This window comes from Chiloscyllium plagiosum, chromosome 9, assembly GCF_004010195.1.
Source record: "Chiloscyllium plagiosum isolate BGI_BamShark_2017 chromosome 9, ASM401019v2, whole genome shotgun sequence".
NCBI lineage: Eukaryota > Metazoa > Chordata > Chondrichthyes > Orectolobiformes > Hemiscylliidae > Chiloscyllium > Chiloscyllium plagiosum.
The window spans coordinates 36590475-36610392 of record NC_057718.1 but is presented as its reverse complement, the minus strand read 5'-3'; the positions used below and the strand labels follow the sequence as shown (position 1 = coordinate 36610392).

Below are 19918 nucleotides of genomic sequence, written 5' to 3'. Positions count from 1 at the left end.
GTGTTTGAGAACAAAGAGCTGAGAATCTCTTAATAATGCATATTTACATCAACATATAAGGCTAGGGCTTAATCTCTATCCTGGTTGACAGTGGATATAAAATTAGCGTTCTTTTGTTGAATGGTTATTTAATGTAACACATTTATTGTGCCTGATTATCGTTACAACCCTACGTTCTTAAATTCTTTACTGTACCAAACTTCTAAGAACTGAATTTTGTCTGGTCTTGATCATCTCTTAACAATATATCTTCAACAACTATTCTTCGGTTTGAAGAAATGTGTGCTCTGTAATTTTGAATTACAAATGTTATTTGGTTGCAAAAATCTGATAGTTAAACTGTAATGGTGAAAGTAAATTAGTCTCCATTACACTGTATTTGAAAACTAGGTTAATTTAATAAATATCAAAGGTTCCGTGCTGTATGACTGAGTCTAGGTAAGATATGAATGAAGTTATAAAGTTGAAACCATTGATTAAACTTGTGAAGTCTTCACTTTTTAAAATTATACTCAGATAAATTTTGAATTATATTTTATCTGCTATTTTAACAGCAATAATTTAACTATAAATCATGGAGAGGAAATTTATACTATACTAATATTGTTTGTAAATTGCCATGCATAATTAATGTTTAAAAATCATACTTTCCAGAATTCTTTTAATATTGAATTCTGTTTTTGTTTGTCTCAAATATTTTCACCACGAATTTATGCATGCTGCTGAGAATTATTAACTGTAAAGGTAAAATTAGTTGTCATCCCCAGATAAATTGGTTAGGTCACCCAGTATATAAATAACGGTTCGTGCCTACCTTCTTGCAAGAAAACACTCTGCCAAACTAATGAAAATTCTTAAACTACAAGACTCCAAAATGTCAAGTGTCTGTGTAAGGCTAGGTTTAAAATTGTTTCAATGTCAAGGCCGTGACCTTGCAGTATTGTAATGAAAATAGTAATATTAATTTAGTGACCAGTGACATAGAATTTCTTAGGTTGACAGTCGTACTCATTAGCAAGTAATTGTCGATGTCTATTACTTTAGTGCATATTAAGATTTAATTTTTAATGACATAAAATAAATAATGGTTGTGAAATTGTTAAGAGTTGATCTAAACTATTGGCAGCTTTTAAGTTCTTGTTGGACGTTAACGCACTACCAGGGCCTTGTTTGCATACAGTGTGCATGAAATCCTGAATTTACTTCTGCTGGGCTTCTATTCTAAAACAGACAATGCATGTTGCTACATTTTAAAAACTGGTAGTTTGCTGCTCTTTTTGTTTGCCTTTGAAATATATGCTTATAAATTGTGGAGCATAGTCCAGGTTATGTATATTATGCATCTTTTGTATTTTTTAACCTCTTCAACTTTGCATGACTCTACATTTTTACAGTATTATTATTACCCTAACAGAAACTACATGGGGAGGGATGAAACTTCTTTTTCTGTACTTCAGTGTTCAGTTATGTTAGTAATAAGCTATTAAAATGGTTAAGTACAAAGTAAAGCCATAACAGAGGAAGTGCAGTGAACCTATAATTTTTTTTTAGATTAGACTACCTACAATGTGGAAACAGGCCCTTCAGCCCACCAAGTCCACACCGACCCTCCGAAGAGTAACCCACCCAGATCCATTTCCCTCTAACTAATGCACCTTACACAATGGGCAGTTTAGAATGGCCAATTCACCTGACTGGCACATCTTTGGATTGTGGGAGGAAACCGGAGTACCCGGAGGAAATCCGTGCGGACACGGGGAGAATGTGCAAACTCCACACACACATTCGCCCAAGGCTGGAATTGAACCTGGGTCCGTGGCGCTGTGAGGCAGCAGTGCTGACCACTGAGCCTCCGTGCCACCCTGTCATTCTACAAATTGGGGCTGCTCACCTTTTTTTATTAGAAAGCTAATGACATCTTTTATATGGAAATTACTGAGAAACACAGAAAAAAGATTAAAAATAGGAATAAAACAAATCAAGGTTATTGTACAAGAGAAATGAAACTGATATCAAGGGGCAAATCCTAATTTAGATGGCTCTCTTCCTTGAAAAAGATTATTTTTTGGTACATAAACTTCATCTACTGTGATATGTTTTGCTCTGAATAAATCCAATACAAAAAGCCATTAAATTGCAAAAGACAGCTTTAATTTTAAACAGATGTACTTTTTGCAAGACTTGTTATATATTCATTAGTTTATTTGGTGTAACTAGTGACATAAGTAATCCCAAAACTCTTTTGATCTAAGTTGCTTTCAGAACCTGTAGATTAAAGAGAATTTGCACATCCAGAAATTATTTTCAACAGCATAATCAAATATAAACCTTTAAAAAAACACCTTATAACAATGCTAGTTCGAAACAATCAAATGCTTGTTTGCACATTCTCTTTGGTGAAAATCCAGAATAAACAAGTTTACTTAAAAAAAAAGAGAATTTTTGAGGTATGACTCACTTGTTTGCTCTTTGTGTTGTAATATAAATTCATCAGATTTACAGTTTAATTTAAACAGTTTTTAAAAGCTTAGTATGAATCCTGTTGGATTTTTTTCTTGCATTCTCCTCCATTTGAAGTACTAAAATTATTCTAGCTTTTCAGAATTTCCCTTTCTCATTATATTGATAAATAAACTGTTAAATTTTAAAGTGATAGGAATCAGTCATCATTAGCTTTGTACTGTAGTGTTCAGAAGTGTTACCTACCGTAGTGTTTAACAAAATACCACATGGTAGACAAACAGAATATTGCACACTCAAATTGAAGATGCTAAATCTTACACACACAAATTATCTCTATCACTTAAAAATGATGCTTAAAAATTTGTCACCTATTGGTATTATATAAAATAAATAAAAATTGTAGTTTCCTCCTTGCTGTGGTTAATATGTCCTGCAACATTACTGTTGTGACTTGCACTGCTTTTTGGCGCTTTACTTACAATGATATGCTAGATTAATCTAACTTTTCCCTTTGTCTAGCTTTGAAGATTTGCTTCCACTGTTTCCCACCTGGTTCTTGGTGTTTCATTTACTTGAAATATCATGTAAGCTTGCTTCATGCATTCTGATAATCTTCTGTTTCTTACAGTTTAAAACGTGGTTCAACAATTGAAAAGTCACATAGCAGCAGCTGGGAAGGTTCTGATGAGCATCGTAACAAAATGTTGAAAGCTCATTCAACATCTAAGTTACTATCAAAACATAAAAGTTCAGATAAGTAAGCACGAGTAACATTTAATGGTTGAATTTTATTTATTAATAATGAATCTTTGAAATACAAGAGTTTATATTTCTGGCATATTGTGGAGTGAAATGTAACATGTTTATAGAACTGCCAAATTTTAAAATGTTGGGTGAGGAAAGCCAGTCACCCAGGGCCTCTTTAGAGAAGAATCTGATTACTTTGTTAATGATATTTTTGCAACTTTAACTATGTATTTGAACAGTAACTAGATGCTATATCTATAATATTTCTGTTGATTTTATTGTGATACTGGCAGATGGAGATTTTTACGTCAACTTTTACTAGTAGTTCCAGGAAACCATCAAGATCATTTCAGCCATTTTTGTTTCTGTGCATGAACATTTGATTTCTACTGCATACAAACAAGTGTTGGTCAAGATAGGGTCCTGAGAGTAGGCTTCTGCACACTTGTTTTCCCATCAGTTGTTTTTGTAAGCAGTTAGACATATTTACACTATGTATGAGATATACCACTTTTTTGTTATATTGTGCGTAACACATTTCCTTGCATTTTGACACCTTACATGATTCCACATATGATAGCTTCACTCAAAAGGAATATTAGTTGAAAACAATATATGGATCTCTTCAGATTGTGCAATATTTGCTCCGTACATGCTTGGTTCTAACATTTTACTTGGAAAGTGAAAGGAATGTTTTGAATTGCTGAGCACCCAATGATGACTTCAACTTGATAAGAGCCTTTATGTCTTCCCATCCCCATATACTTGTAAATTTATACTTGATACCGTATGCAAAGGATACTGCCCTATATAAATAGATTGCAATTCCTGACAATATTTTTGGAGGCTAATTTAATGTGTTTCAAGTTTAGTTTCTATAAAATAATTGCATTTCAATTTCCCAAATATCCTTTGTGATTTCAAAGCTTACAACATAGTATGGGCAGCATTAAATGTACAAGGATAAGAGGGAAGGCCATTTGATCTGTTTCTATTTCCCTTCTATTGAAAAAAGACTACAATAACCCATTGCACCATCTGACTACCTCTTAAATGATTATTGAGCACTTTCTTCCTCTGACTTATCCAGAAGACATTTCCATTTTGTGGCACGTCATTGCAAGGAAATACTGCATTCTTACCCTGTCCCTGACAATGCTTTACTTCAGTTAATTCTGCAGTTGTGCTTTAACTTGAAATGATGACCTTGATTATCTTGAAATGATGACCTTGATTAACTTCTTTCTATTTTGCATGTTCATGAGGTTCACATTCATAAAGTTCTTGACTGCATTTTTCTAATCCTATCTAATAACTGAATTTTTTTGACATTGGTAATCATTGTGCTGTTTGTGTGGATGTCATCTGCTTATGTCAAAGTTAAGCTTCTTGGACTAGATTTTTAGCTAAAAGGTTGATTTTTGAGTAATATTTTTGAAAGCTTGCAACTTGCCCACACTCATCATCTCACTAGCACAGGGTTGCCAGGTTAGAAACTATGCGTGCTTATCCCACATTCCCAAAAGTAATACCAATGTGTTATCTTACTTAATTTTTATTTTAAAATAATCTCTGTTGAGATGGGCATTAAAAAGAGTGACCTAAATTTCTCAAATGCATCCGAAACAAAGCCTGAATTATGATTTTAATCAGTTTTTTGCATTACTGACAAGAATGGTACGTAGCAGATCATACCCTGAGCATGGATTATTAAAAAAACTCAAATCGCCCTCCTGTCTTCGGAACCAAATAAGATGTCATTATATGCTGCTTAAATCATTTCACCATATGAATCCATCAACATAATCTTTATGACATCATCAGCCAATAATCATCATCTGTATCATCAGTACCATTGGATGGTCCATATTTACTGAAAGATTTAACAGCAATTTCCACTTTCCTTTCATCCCAGGCCTCTGCAACCTATTCACATCAGTGAGTCATTTTCAGAGCCCTTGCATAGCCTCCAGAGGTCAATGCCTTCTGTCTTTCAATCATCCCATCATTCCACTTTTTTCCTCACACTATCCATGAAGAGCTTATTTAGAAATACACCCACTGGTTGAGTAAAGCTAGGTAGACTACTTTGAATCACTGCAGTATCTCTGTTTTGCCATCTTAGTTCAGCGACATTGACCATATGTGATCTGAGTAAGTTCTAGATGAGGAGACTTTTTTTTTTCTTTACATTGTTCTCCTCGGTGGCAACTCCAAACCTTCCTCAGCCATATTTTCAAGACACCTTGCTTCCATCCATCTTTTATCATGAATGTTAAGTGGTTCCTTTTGGAATTTGTTGTTTTGGGAGAGTTTTTCTCTTTGATATCACCATTGTTTCAGCTTTGTTCCATCGAATATATGCGACAGCTCAATGGTAATTTTACTCTCTTCATGGCCAGTTGTCTTCACTAGTATTAATGCTTTCTCTCCCAAACTTCTCTGTGTTTCATTAGCTGACATGTCATATTCACAGAAGCATTGTATTGTTCCCAGTACAAACTTATCTGAATCAATTCTTCTCTGGATGTTTGAATTTGAGCCAGTGGTATGTAATACTCCTGACATCAAATTCTGAAGGAAGTTACTATGAAACTTGGCCTTCTGTTACAGTGCAAAATGTTTGTCATAAAATGATACACCATCCAGGGATGGCTTTGAAATCTGCTTTTGCTAATTTTCTGACTTGTTTCAGGACAAACATTTGGATAGATCTGGAGTCTATCATTGACATATTTTGCAATTTCATTTTCTAACTGTGACTAAGTGCCTGATTCTCCTAAGTTTGTTTGCTTATTCTAGAGCATCAGCTTAAGCTTATTGGAGATTTTACTCCAATCCCTAATGCCCATTGATGTCTTAACTTCTCTAGATGCTGTACAATTGTATATATTCTCTGCAGTGACAATTACTTGTAAGTTTAACTGAGCTATACCTTTCTCCTGTACATTGGGGAGACAGGCCGCCTACTTGCGGAACGTTTCAAAGATAACCTCTGGGACACCTGCACCAACCAACCCAACCGCCCTGCGGCTGAACACTTTAACTCCCCCTCCCACTCCGCCAATGACATGCAGGTCCTTGGCCGCCTCCATCGCCAGACCATGGCAACACGATGCCTGGAGGAAGAATGCCTCATCTTCCGCCTAGGAACCCTCCAACCACAAGGGATGAATGCAGATTTCTCCAGCTTCCTCATTTCTTCTCCTTGGCCTCCTCCATCGCCACACCATGGCAACACGATGCCTGGAGGAAGATCGCCTCATCTTCTGCCTAGGAACCCTCCAACCACAAGGGATGAATGCAGATTTCTCCAGCTTCCTCATTTCTTCTCCCCCCACCTTATCTCAGTCCCAACCCTTGGCCTCAGCACCGCCTTCTTGACCAGCAATCTTCTTCCCGACCTCTCCGCCCCTACCCCTTCTCTGGCCTATCACCCTCACCTTAACCTCCTTCCACCTATCGCATTCCCAATGCCCCTCCCCAAGACCGTCCTCCCTACCTTTTATCTTAGCCTGCTTGGCACACCTTCGAGAAACGGCGATTCTCCTGCTCCTTGGATGCTGCCTGACCTGCTGCGCTTTTCCAGCAACACGTTTTTCAGCTCTGATCTCCAGCATCTGCAGTCCTCACTTTCTCCTAACCTTTCTCATAACTTGTTGCCATATTAGTGGATTGTATTGGCAGGAACGTAATGCCCACCACTGAGGTGGTAGCCTTGACACTCTGTGCTTAAATGTGCAGGCATGAACTGAGCAATTATCTTTGGCGTACTATTTTATAATTCTGTGGTTGAATGTGTTTGCATCTGGGCAACATTAATTTTTGTGGAATGTAAGTAGTAAATAGGAAGAGTTTGGATTTTTGACCAAGCATTGGAGATAGTCTTTTAAGTTAGATTGACAAGTACATTTGGTGTGTTATGCTTATTCTGATTTGTCTAAGGGCTGGTTGTTTGAATTTCACTTAAATACTTTATTCCTTTTGTTTGCCAGATTTAAGGAACCACCTATCAGTCAAGGTAAAAACAAAAATTTTCAATTATCTATGCTTGCAAAACTTTAATTGTCGACTCTTGAATAATCCATAACACATTTAATTTGTTTATCCATATTAAAAGTAGTTGAAATTGAATCTGTTAGTTCAATTCATAGTTACAAAATAGTTCATAGTTTTGTATTAAAATATGAGGATCTGAATCTTGCAAAGAGACTATAAAGAGAGGCAATCATTTAAGGTTTAATGCTTTTCTATGATTTGAATTCATTGTAACTTTAAATTTTTCAAAAATCTTTGTACTTTGATTATATTTATGAAATAGCTTTTGTGCTGTGCAAATGAATAAAATGACACTTCTATTGATAAGATAATGTATTTTGGAATATCCCAGAATGAGCAATATGTTTAAAGGTGAACAATGTTGTGCAGGGTGAGATTGCGATAAAATCAGATTATTGGAAAGTTTTTGCAGCAAAATTATTTGATCAGTTAGGAAGGAATTATTGTTAATGATGCCTTGAGCCGGATGATACATATCTTGAAACGTTGAAGCAGATTTATGAGTCTGTGACTGTTGTTAGAGAAGAATCAGTGAGCACTTATGATGTTGCGCAAAACTGAATACAAAAAATAAATCAGTAACAACAGGTCCATTTGATGTTGGTAACAAAAAAAAATAGTAACTGCATAGCATTTTTACTAAAAACAGCCCTTAATGTGTAGATGGGAATCATCCTAACCACAGAAACTTTTTTGCACATATTTGAAGTAGGTAGTAAGACCATCTAGGGTATGATTTTCACTTTTTTTTTACAGTAATCTTTGTGGAGGTTTCACATGAAAGACTGATGCTTAAATTAAGTTAGTGGAACCAGAAGCATAAATAGGATTGGCTATAAATTGGAAGCAATATTTTCATGAGCTGTGTAACGTCAGATCTACAGGAGTAAGTGGCTGGACTCCTTTTGTTTCTAATCTACAGTACACAGAAATCTAACGAGTTAACTCTGAAAGAAAATAGCAGCAGTATTATTGAATCTAGATTAGTGATGCAGTTAGGTTAACAGTAAGTTAAATACTTTCATGAATAGGAGCAAAGTACTGCAGGTAGGCTGTAAACTATGCTATAGTATGCAGTTAATCAGATTGAATAGTTCACAGGTCGGCGCAACATCGAGGGCCGAAGGGCCTGTTCTGCGCTGTGTTGTTCTATGTTCTATGAATCAAAACAGGTTTAGAAACTAACATGGGCAGCAATAATTAACACTGTCTATATCCAGACATTGTACTGAAATTGTTTTTAAAATCCAATAAATAGAACGACAGAAGATATACCAAGAACCATAAACGAAACAGAAATCTTGCTGAAGTTTCACAATCTGATGATTGATGATTGAATCGCACAAAAAGTAAAGTTGCCTTTGATCGTCACTTTTTAAAAAATTATTTCTGGCGTCAGGACATAACTGACCAGGCCAGCATTTATTGCCCATCCCTAATTGCCCCCAGAGGGCATTTAAGAGCCAGTCCCACATTGCTGTGGGTCTGTAGTCACACATAGGCCAGATTAAGTACGATGGAAGATATCCCTCCCTAAAGAGCATTAATGATCCCGGTGGGTTTTTACAACAATCAACAATGCATACATAGTCGCAATTAAGACAGCTTCCTCTTTGAGATTTTATTGAATTCAAATTTCACTATCATGGTGCGATTCAAGCCCATGTACTCAGAACATTAACCTGGGATTCTGGATTACTACATCATTGCTCCCCAGGCACTAATTGAAAAGATGTGGAAAAGAGCAATCAGAATAATTTCAAATTTAAAACTGACAAGCTATCAGAAGATATCAGAAATGTCTGCTTTATATTTCACAATATACAAGACTAAAATGAGACCTCATCAGATGTGTAAAGTATTAAATTGTTTAGATAAGGTAAGCAAAGAAAGTTAAGATCCAACAATAAAAATTGATATGATGCAACATCAATTCAGCAGGTATCCGGAAGGATATCTTTGCTCTAAAGGTAAATTTTGGGAGAAATGTCAGTTGTGCAGTAAAGTCAAATATTGGGTAGTTCAAGGAACTGTTGGATGTTGTCATGGGGAGAGTATTAGATGATGAATATAATGGGATAACTAGACTCTTATGATTTTTTTCCTGTGTTCACTTAATTTATTACTTAGTATGTTTTCTGTCTTTCCACTCATCACTTTATTTATTTTTAATTTAGTTTGAGTTTTCAGTTAATGGTTGGTAGTGATTTTGCATATATTGATTTGTTTTAAGTTGTTTTATCTCTGTCTTATGGTCAGCCCAAAGTTCACGACGTGGAGCCTACAGCCAAGGTAAGTACCAACCAAACATCCTAAAAGCTGCTTTCTCACTTTAGCTTCTGCAGTCTATTTTTCTGTACTGACTTGCTGGGACCCAGAATTGTAAAGCATTAACTGTATAGGAATTAAGCTATTAGTTCATGAACTTAGCACATGCATGCATGCATGTATGTATGTACTTGCCTTAATGTTAGAGCTGGGTAAATTATCTTGTTATACCATTCAAGTGGTTTTCAATAAAAAAAAATCAGTACTCCCAAGGATAAATCCAGTGATGTTTCTCTTGAGGAACAGGTCATAAAATTAGGTCTTTTGTACTCCAGAACTTTGTCTTGTATGCGCTATCTATTATGCTATTGTGAAGAGGCATTTCAGCATATTTTGTTGTCTTCAGGATTTGTATTGAAGGTTATGTTTTGAGATTGAAATACTCCAGCTCAGTGTCTAGTTCCATGTTGTCTAAATTTAGCTGAGATTTCCCTGCTTCCACTCAGTGTGTTTTGACATTGCGTTTTCTCTTGTTGAATATCATCAGTTAAAAATGCAGCAGTTAACTTTGCTCAACATAATAGTAACTGTAAACATTTCTTCAAAACTGAAGTAAGTTTGCTTCATTTTAGAGACAAAGATGAATAATTGAAGGACACAAATATGTTTCAAGAGGTACAAATAAAAATAAAATTACCACATGGTTTTGCCTGAGGATCCCCATATCTTGGGTGAGGGGAAGAGATTGAGAAGGGGAGTTCTTCATGGTAACCTCAGCTGTTGTGGAAGTGGAATCCAATCTTCAGCGTTACAAACTAGCTGTCCAGCCAACTTCTATAAGCCAATAGTTCAACCTCGTGAAACCTTCATCAGTAAATCTGGAATGTTTCATTCTGTTCGATGGGATGTCAGAGTATAAATATATACCAGACCAGCAGTGTGTCAAATACTTTTGATTTCCTAAGCGTCAATAACTACCTTGGTTCTAGAATTTTTCTTATTTGTTCTTGGAATGTGGACATCCTACTATGACGGTCGACACCATATAAATGTGGTGTCAGAAATACAAGGGCAAATAAGAGTGCACAACCTAAACATTGTCAATTGAGAAAAAGCATTGAAGAAACTTGAACTAAAATACCAACAAATCCAGGTCCAGATAGTCTATGTCCTAGAGTTCTTTTGTAAAATCTTTACGAGTGCATGTACTATCTCTGCAGATGTTTCTTTAAGAACTGTAGGACATAGACTATCTGGACCTGGATTTGTTGGTATTTTAGTAGAAGGCATTTTTTTCATTGTCTCTTCTATTTCCTTAATTATCACTGAAACAATCAATGGTACACACTCAGATGACAAGCAACATGAGTTCGACTGGGACAACACTACTATTATAGGACAAGCCAAACAGAGAACAACCAGGGAATTGCTAGAGGCATGGCACTCATCCACAGATTCAATCAATAAGCACATTGACCTGGACCCAATATACCGACCACTGCAACGGACAGCTGGAACTGACAACTGGAAGCAGCAGAGACAAACCACTATAAATGCCGGAGGAAACATCACAGAAACGCTTCACAGGAGGCTCCCAAGCACTGAGGATGTCACCTAGACAGGGGACGAAACGTCTGCAACACAAATTCCCAGCTCGGCGAACAGAACCACAACAACGAGCACCTGAGCTACAAATCTTCTCACAAACTTTGAATATATTAATCCAAACCTGAATGCTGTACAGGTCTAGCTGCATGTGGACACAGACTGCTTCCATATGGGATGAGTTGCGAATATTATATACACTGCAACTATAAGACCTGAGAGTGGGATAGACCATTTCGCCCTTTGAGCCTGCTGCACCATGCAATAAAATCATGGAGGATCAGATTATAATCTCAGTTCCACCATCCTGTTGTAATTTTCATAACCATTGACTCCTTGTCTATGAAAAATCTTTCTAACTCGGCCTTGGATATATCTGAAGACCTAGTCTGCACTACTTTCTGGGGAAGAGAATTCCACATTCTGATGATCCTCTGAGAAAAATAACCTCATTTCTGTCTTACATAGGAAGTTCCCCAACAAGAGGGAACATCCTCTGGGTAGCCACCTCATCCATTCAACTCAAGATCTTATTTTAAATGATTCAGGTTTGTTTTAATAGGTAACCTTTTATTCTTCCAAATTCCTAATCACACCTATAATCTTGTTTTATAAGATAAATCTTTTCATCCTAAAATGACTCACGTGAACCTTCTACAACCATCAAGCATTCCTACTTCTGACCTTACGATAGAAGACAGGTCATCAATGAAGAAGCTGAAGAGTATTCTGTCTAGCATGTTACTCTAAGGAACTCTTGCATTGATGTCCTGAGCTCAGCTGGTTGGCATCCCCAAATCATAGCTATACTCCCTTGTCTTAGTCTTCCCAACCAGCAGAAATAGCTTTTTAACTGCCTATGCCTGAGGTAATCACCCAGCTTACTGGTGTGCTTTCCATCACCTATTAGCCTCCAAACCTGCTCTCCATCTTTGATATCACAATTTTGGCAGCACACTATATTCTCGACAAATGTCCTGCTGCTCTGTTTCCTTTTGGATATCCTGCAACCTTCCCTCACCACCCTTGCTTTATTGTGCCATCCTTTTTTTCACCCATTTCAATCATTCTATCCTCTCATCACTTTCTCATATAGCTCTGCCTTCTCTGCGGTTCTTTATGTCGCGTAACTCTCCTCTCTCCCTGAAGCTCTTCATCCTCCTCCAATGCATATCTGAAGAAGGGCTTATGCCCGAAACGTCGATTCTCCTGTTCCCTGGATGCTGCGCTTTTGCAGCAACACATTTCCAGCTCCAATGCATATTAGCCATTCTGATTTGCCTGTTTCAAGATAATTTATATTACATTTATCTTCAGCCTTTCTTGCTGCGGGAGTTTACACTTAATATAGAGGAATATGTGGTAGGCTACTAATTCCAGGAAAATACTACCTTTTGCCAGTTGGGCATAATATTTACACCAAAACCGTTACAGATATGTGTGAAACCACAGGTTCAGAGATACAGACATGGATGTGTGGAGGGAAGCACAGATAGGTGATGTGGGCACAGAGAAAAGAATAGAAATGCCTGAGCAAGATAATGGAGTGAACAAAGTGAGATAAATTGATAAAGGAGACTATATCAGTGAGAAACTAACATTTGAGTACACAGTCAAGTGAAGGGAAAATATTTATATATGTTACTAATGTATGGTATAGAATCCTTAATATAGTAATACACTGCAAATATGCTTAAAAAGCACATAATCAAAATTGATACCAAGCCACAGATGGAAATGATCAGGACAAAGTACCAAATCCATACCTGATTACTCAATTCTTTCCTCGACATCAGTGTTCCTATTTCTTGGGATAGATCGACCACCAATATTCACTACAAATCCACTGACACCCTCACACTGCAATTCCTGTAAAGACTCCATTCCATTCTCCCAGTTATTCAGTCTCAATCGCATCTATTCTGATAATGTGTTGTGATTCTGGATTAAACTCCAAAGTTTGCACGGTCAATATAGATTAGAAGGGAAGAAAATTGGAAAGCCTAGGTTAGGGAAGGCCAAAATTTTGAATGACTCTTCCTGGTAGTTGGGGCATCCCTCCATCAGCTATACATCTGTGTTTACCTTCCAGCATGTTTACCTATCCAGTTGCAAGGGCTCTACCTCCCACTGGCAATGGTGCCATTTGGCCAGTTTTTAGTGGAAGTTGTTGAGAGAATATGCAGGTGAATCTTGGATCTTTATGGTTTCTCACTCTGTAGGGCCAACTGGTTTGTTGCTTTGGTTACCACACTTAAATTCTGCTCAGTTACTATCAGCTGTATTAATTCAGGTAAAACTGATAGGTTCCAAAGAATAGACAAACAAAAACTGCAACTGTAGAAGACATACACTAGGAGACTGAAGAAACAGGATATCAGGGATATCTGAAGATGTACAAACAATCAAGGGAGAGAATGAAATAAGAGACCTAATGCACAAATATCCAAGACCGTGACAAATCACACCAAGGTCAGCAAGTAATCAACAATGGTGTTTGCCAAAAAGAAACGCACAAGTGCTTGGAGCTTTGTATACAACTGATTGAGACAGCTAGTATGAAAGAAAATGTTAAAACAATAGAATGGCTGTTTCAGAGGTCAGGAACTTTGAGTGCAACACCATGGGGGAATTATGATCCATGTATTGGTTAACTTCTGTAACTCCCAATACTTGCTGTCAGAGATCACAATGCTCTCAACCTTTCATAATCCTCAGTTTGCATTTAATGTTAAAAGTTATTTTTGTGAAGATTGCAGCTTTTAGATAACCAATGTCTAAAAAAAGTAGACATTTGTCCTCCATTCGGGAACATATTTTACTGTTTTCGCGAAGACCACCAAATCAACATCTTTCAGCTGATCTTAATACAGAGAGACCCTTAAGTACAGTTTGAAATTATTCAAGGCATCAGTCTACTGAACAAGTGTATCACTGATTTGTTTAGACATTTAAAACTACTTAATCTATTCAAAATTAAAGACACAGAATTTCCCATAACAGGGCGTTGCCAGATCTATCCAGCAGGATGTTATTTTTCAGTTAAAGTAACTCCCTGTTTCCTTAATCTGAAATCAAGTTTTTGTTTTGTTGATTTCAGAGAGAGTGCTGTGCTTTGAGCCATATTGTTGTACTCTTAGTGACCCAACAAGTTTTTCAAGGATTAAAGCTGAATTTCTTTCATCAAACAGAGATGCATGCACATTTAATAAAGCAAATAATTAAGGAGAGTAATTGTCAGTGGGTACCTGCTATCACTTGTGTCTCCGGTGGGGAAAGCAACTTTGATTGCAGCAGGACGTTTTGGTCCCTGTCAACCATACATTTATTTTTTTTCTGTTTTCTTTTTATAATGGTGGCATTATGCATTAGCATTAAATGAATCGCACCAGATTAGCCATGGCTGTATTTCTAATTCTTTTCCCATGGTTACGGATCAGTTGAACTTAATGGAGTGGAGACATCCTGTTCTGAGGGCACAGCATTGATGGTGGAGCTCTGTACAACTTTAAGAAGTTGCCACCCTGAAAGTCATTGAGTAGCCATTTGGTTTTCGAGGCGCTATATGTGCAGTTTTGTGATGTTTTCCTGTTGCAAATCATAAACCTTAATTTAATCTGTCTTCGTACTAGGAAGCCTAGATATCTGCTTTCCTCTGCAACTATGATGACTAATCCCAAACACCACCCCCTCCAACTCATTGACTGACCGTCTTGTTTTAGACTTCTTCCATTAGTCTGCTTCTGTAATCTCTTAGCCCACACGTCCAGCTTCTCGCAACGACATTTGATGTCATTGACGTTAGGTGCAGACAAGAATAATTGTTCCATAAGTGTTTGTGTATACCTGTATTTGTTAGCCTGACTACTGGTAAAACAAAAGGGAGTCGTAAGTTATAATCTCATTCCAACATTTAAATTTGAACTTAATTAATAAATCTAGCTATATTTGACTGAAAAGTCTTTCTGACATAGCAACACAATTCAAAATGTATGAATGGAAAAATAACAGATACCGATAGAAACTGCTAACAAATAAGTCGCAGAAGCAAAAATATGTATTATGTTCTTGAATACATTGCAGCTTCATTTTGATACTAGTTTTAAATATTTGAAGGGCATCAGTTTTACACTTAAGTCATAGAATTATAGAGATATATAGTACAGAAACAGACCCTTCAGTCCAACTTGTCAATGCTGACGAGATTTCCTAACCTAATGTAGTCTCATTTAGAGTCATAGAGTCATAAAGTCATAGAGATATACAGCATGGAAATAGACTGTTCGGTCCAACCCGTCCATGCCGACCAGGTATCCCAACCCAATCTAGTCCCACCTGCCAGCACCCGGCCCATATCCTTCTAAATACTTCCTATTTATATACCCAACCAAATGTCTTTTTAATGCTGTTATTGTGCCAGCCTCCACCACTTCCTCTGTCAGCTCATTCCACGCACACATTACCCTCTGCGTGAAAAAGTTGCTCCTTATGTCCCTTTTAAATTTTTCCCCACTCACCGTAAACCTATGCCCTCTAGTCCTGGACTCACCCACCCCAGGCAAAAGGCCTAGTCTATTTATCCTATCCATGCCCCTCATGATTTTACAAACTTCTATAAGTGTCCCTTTTAAATTTTTCCCCACTCACCGTAAACCTCTAGTCCTGGACTCACCCACCCCAGGCAAAAGGCCTAGTCTATTTATCCTATCCATGCCCCTCATGATTTTACAAACTTCTATAAGGTACCCCTCAGCCTCCGAAGCTTCAGGGAAAACCGCCCCAGCCTATTCAGCCTCCCCCTATAGCTCACATCCTCCAACCCTGGCAACATCCTTGTCGATCTTTTCTGAACCCTTTTGAGTTTCACAACATCTTTTTGATACGAAGGAGACCAGAATTGCACGCAATATTCCAACAGTGGCCTAACCAATGCCTTGTACAGCCGCAACATGATCTCCCAACTCCTGTACTCAATACTCTGACCAATAAAGGAAAGCATTACCAAACACCACCTTCACTATCCTATCAACCTGTGTCTCTACTTTCAAGGAGCTATGAGCCTGCACTCCAAGGTCTTTGTTCAGCAACACTCCCCAGGACCTTACCATTAAGTGTATAAGTTCTGCTCTGATTTACCTTTCCAAAATGCAGCACCTCACATTTTATCTAAATTAAACTCCATCCGCCACTCCCACTCCTCAGCCCACTGGCCCATTTGATCAAGGTCCTGTTGTAATCTGAGACAACCTTCTTTGCTGTCCACTACACCTCCAATTTTGGTGTCATCTGCAAATTTACTAATTATACCTCCTATGTTCACATCCAAATCATTTATATAAATAACGAAAAGCAGTGGACCCAGCACCAATCCTTGTGGCACTCCACTGGTCACAGGCCTCCAGTCTGAAAACCAACCTCCCACCACCACTCTCTGACTTCTACCTTCGAGCCAGTTCTGTATCCAAATGACTACTTTTCTCTGTATTCTGTGAGAGCTAACCTTGCTACCCAGTCTACCACGAGGAACCTTGTTGAACGCCTTACTGAAGTCCATATAGATCACTAGAGAAAATGCTGGGAAGTCTCAGCAGGTCTAGCAGCATCTGTAAGGAGAGAAAAGAGCTGAAGTTTCGAGTCTAACTGACTCTTTGTCAAAGCTTTGACAAAGGGTCAGTTAGACTTGAAACGTCAGCTCTTTTCTCTCCTTACAGATGCTGCCAGACCTGCTGAGATTTTCCAGCATTTTCTCTTTTGGTTTCAGATTCCAGCATCCGCAATAATTTGCTTTTATCCATATAGATCACATTCACTGCTCTGCCCTCATCAATCCTTTTCGTTACTTGTTCAAAAAACTCAATCAAGTTCACGAGACAAGATTTCCCATGCACAAAGTGGAGTGGACTTGTTTGGTTTCCTCTTTTTGTTTGACCATGATCGGGTTTTTGTGTGAAGTGTATGTCTGCCAAAACAGTGGTGTTTCATTGCTGTGACTGTGAATAATGAACGTGGACAGTTTCATTTTGTAATGCTTTAAAAGCGAATAATTGCAATGTGGAAGAATAGGTAAAGAAGTTTTAAAAGTCCAAACAAATCAGTGATTAGATTAGATTCCCTACAGTGTGAAAACAGGCGATTCAGCCCAACCAGTCTACACCCAGACTCATTTCCCTCCCACTAAAGCACCTGACACTATGGGCAATTTAGCATGGCCAATTCACCTGACTTGCCCATCTTTGGACTGTGGGAGGAAACCCACGCAGAGAATGTGCAAACTCCACACAGTCGCCCGAGGCTGGAATCGAACCTGGGACCCAGGTGCTGTGAGGCAGCAGTGCTAACCACTGAGCCACCGTGCCACCCCCAACAAGTGGTACACTTGTTCAGTAGATTGATACCTTGAATAATTTCAGACTGAATCTGATGGTCTTTCTGTGTTAAGATGAGTTTAAAGATGTTGATATGCATTGGTTTCATTGAGTAAGTAACTGCTAGGTTAAATCTTATAAACACTGTCCCATAGTCATATAAATGACCAAAAACAGGCAGAGCTCAAGCTTCCATAAAGAATGGAAAGGGAAAGTGAATGAAGTTACTGACTGAGCGTCATGCTTTGTTTGCATCTCTTTTACATGCAATCGTAATCATAGAAGCTCCACAGTGCAGGTAGAGGCCATTTGACCCATTGAGTCTGCATCAACCCTCTGAAGAGCATCCTATCCCATTCAATCCCCTATACCCTACACTTACCATAGTTAACCCAGCTAACCTGTACATCCCTGGGCACTATAGACAATTTAGCATGGCCAATCCACCTAAGCTGCACATATTTGAACTTGGAGCATTTGGAGGTATGTGCAAACACCACGCAGGCAGTCAACCAAGGCTGGAATCCAACCCAGTTCCCTGGCATTGTGAGGCAGCAGTACTAACCACTGTGATTTTTAGATTAGATTCCCTACAGTGTGGAAACAGGCCATTTGGCTTAACAAGTCCACACCGACCTCCAAAGAGTAACCCACCCAGACTTATTTCCATGTGTTTTACCCCGACTAATGCACCTAATACTATGGACAGTTTTGCACAGCTAATTACCTGACCTGCACATCTTTGGATTGTGGGAGGAAACTCATGCAGATGCGGGGACAATGTGCAAACTCCACACAGACAGTCACTCGAGGCTGGAATCAAACTTCAGTCCCTGGCGCTGTGAGGCAACAGTACTAACCACTGAGCCACCCTGCCGCTCTTGGCACCTGTGTCTGCTTGGTTTATAAGCCTACCATCCTACCAACATCCACAGCCAGAGGACTATTAGCTGTCATTTCTGCCACCTCCAGTGGAATGCCACTATGAGCTGCACATTACCCTCCTCTCCCTTGTCAGCCTTCTGCAAAGACAGTTTCCTCTAGGACAACCTGGACCGATCTTCTTCAATCCCAACGGAGAGACGCATGCACACACAGACACTGGGGGACACACCGCCCCACAGCAGCTTCCACTGTAGTTGCAGGAGGTGGAACACCTGCCTGTTTATTTCCATTAAGTAAAAACAATGACTGCAGATGCTGGAAACCATATTCTGGATTAGTGGTGAAGGGCTTTTGCCCGAAACGTCGACTTTACTGCTCCTTGGATGCTGTCTGCACTGCTGTGCTCTTCCAGCACCACTAATCCAGAATGCCTGTTTATTTCCTCCCAGTTCAGAATCCAAGAATCCAGACAAACACCTTGAGGTGAAGCAGTGCTTTACCTGCACTTCACTCAACCTAAATCTACTGCATTTGCTGCTCACAATGTGGTCTCCTCATCATTGGGGAAATGCAGTGTGGATTGGGTAACAGTTTTACAGAACACCTGCATTCTGGCTGCAAAAAGACCCTGAAGCTTCCAGTTGTTTACCATTTCAGTACACCATCCTGAGGCCAACATCTCCTCTGCCTCAGGCTTGCTACAGTGAACCAGGGAAGCTCAGCACGAGTTCAAAGAACAGTACATCATTTTCTGCTTGGTAACTCTAACTCGATAGAGTCCAAAAGGGTATAATCAATTTTAGGACTCAAGGCACATTCCCCCAAGTCCTTAACCAACCCCACACATCAGGCCTTGTTATGCCATGGTTGCTATTATACACTACCTATTGTTAGCCACTAATAGTCCCATTAGCAACCATTCATTCTCCTAGGCTGACTGTTATCCACTCCTTTGTCTGTTCAACTGTTCTGTTCTTCTCTCTCTTCAGGCACTTATCTCCACCTAATGTTTACTCCTAATCCTCCGTGTTCTCCTCTCCTACGTTCTTCCCCCCCCCCCCCCCCCGGCCATCTTCGGCATTAATCAAAACTACGTTTCCTAGGTATTCTGAAGAAGGGTAACTGATTTCTTCTGCCACACATGCTGAGGTTTCCAGCAATTTGTTTTTGTTTCCTCAGAATCTTGCATGTTTCAATGGGGCCATGACAATGTTACCAGAACTTTTCATTTTCAATCTGCAACTGATTTAGTCCTTTTCGGTGCATTTGCTTGGTGGCCTAAAGAAAAATAGTTTGCGAAGCAGAAGCAGGTTAGCTGGTTATCACTACTCATCATCTGACCTGTTACCCAAAGGTCAAAGCACTTTGTTTTCAGCTCTGTGGTTAGGAGACACATGATTAATCCTCAGCTCTGTTTTATAATGACTTTAGAATTTGTGGGGCACAATCATGTTGGCCATCTTATTTGCTGTTTTAAGACATTGAAGAGCTGTTGTTCCGTCTTTTAAATCTCAACTAATAGTTTC

At 38.6% G+C, this 19918-nt stretch overlaps 1 protein-coding gene across 6 annotated transcripts in view; it reads left to right on the top strand.

The window, feature by feature from the left end:
- Positions 1 to 19918, top strand: part of LOC122552779 (echinoderm microtubule-associated protein-like 4) — a 299840-nt gene that overhangs the window by 188414 nt on the left and 91508 nt on the right. For all 6 annotated transcript variants that reach the window (XM_043695706.1, XM_043695703.1, XM_043695705.1 and 3 more), the window contains 3 exons: positions 3092 to 3220; positions 7206 to 7231; positions 9529 to 9561. In XM_043695706.1, coding sequence (XP_043551641.1) covers positions 3092 to 3220; positions 7206 to 7231; positions 9529 to 9561 — 188 coding nt within the window. The remainder of the gene's footprint in view (positions 1 to 3091; positions 3221 to 7205; positions 7232 to 9528; positions 9562 to 19918) is intronic.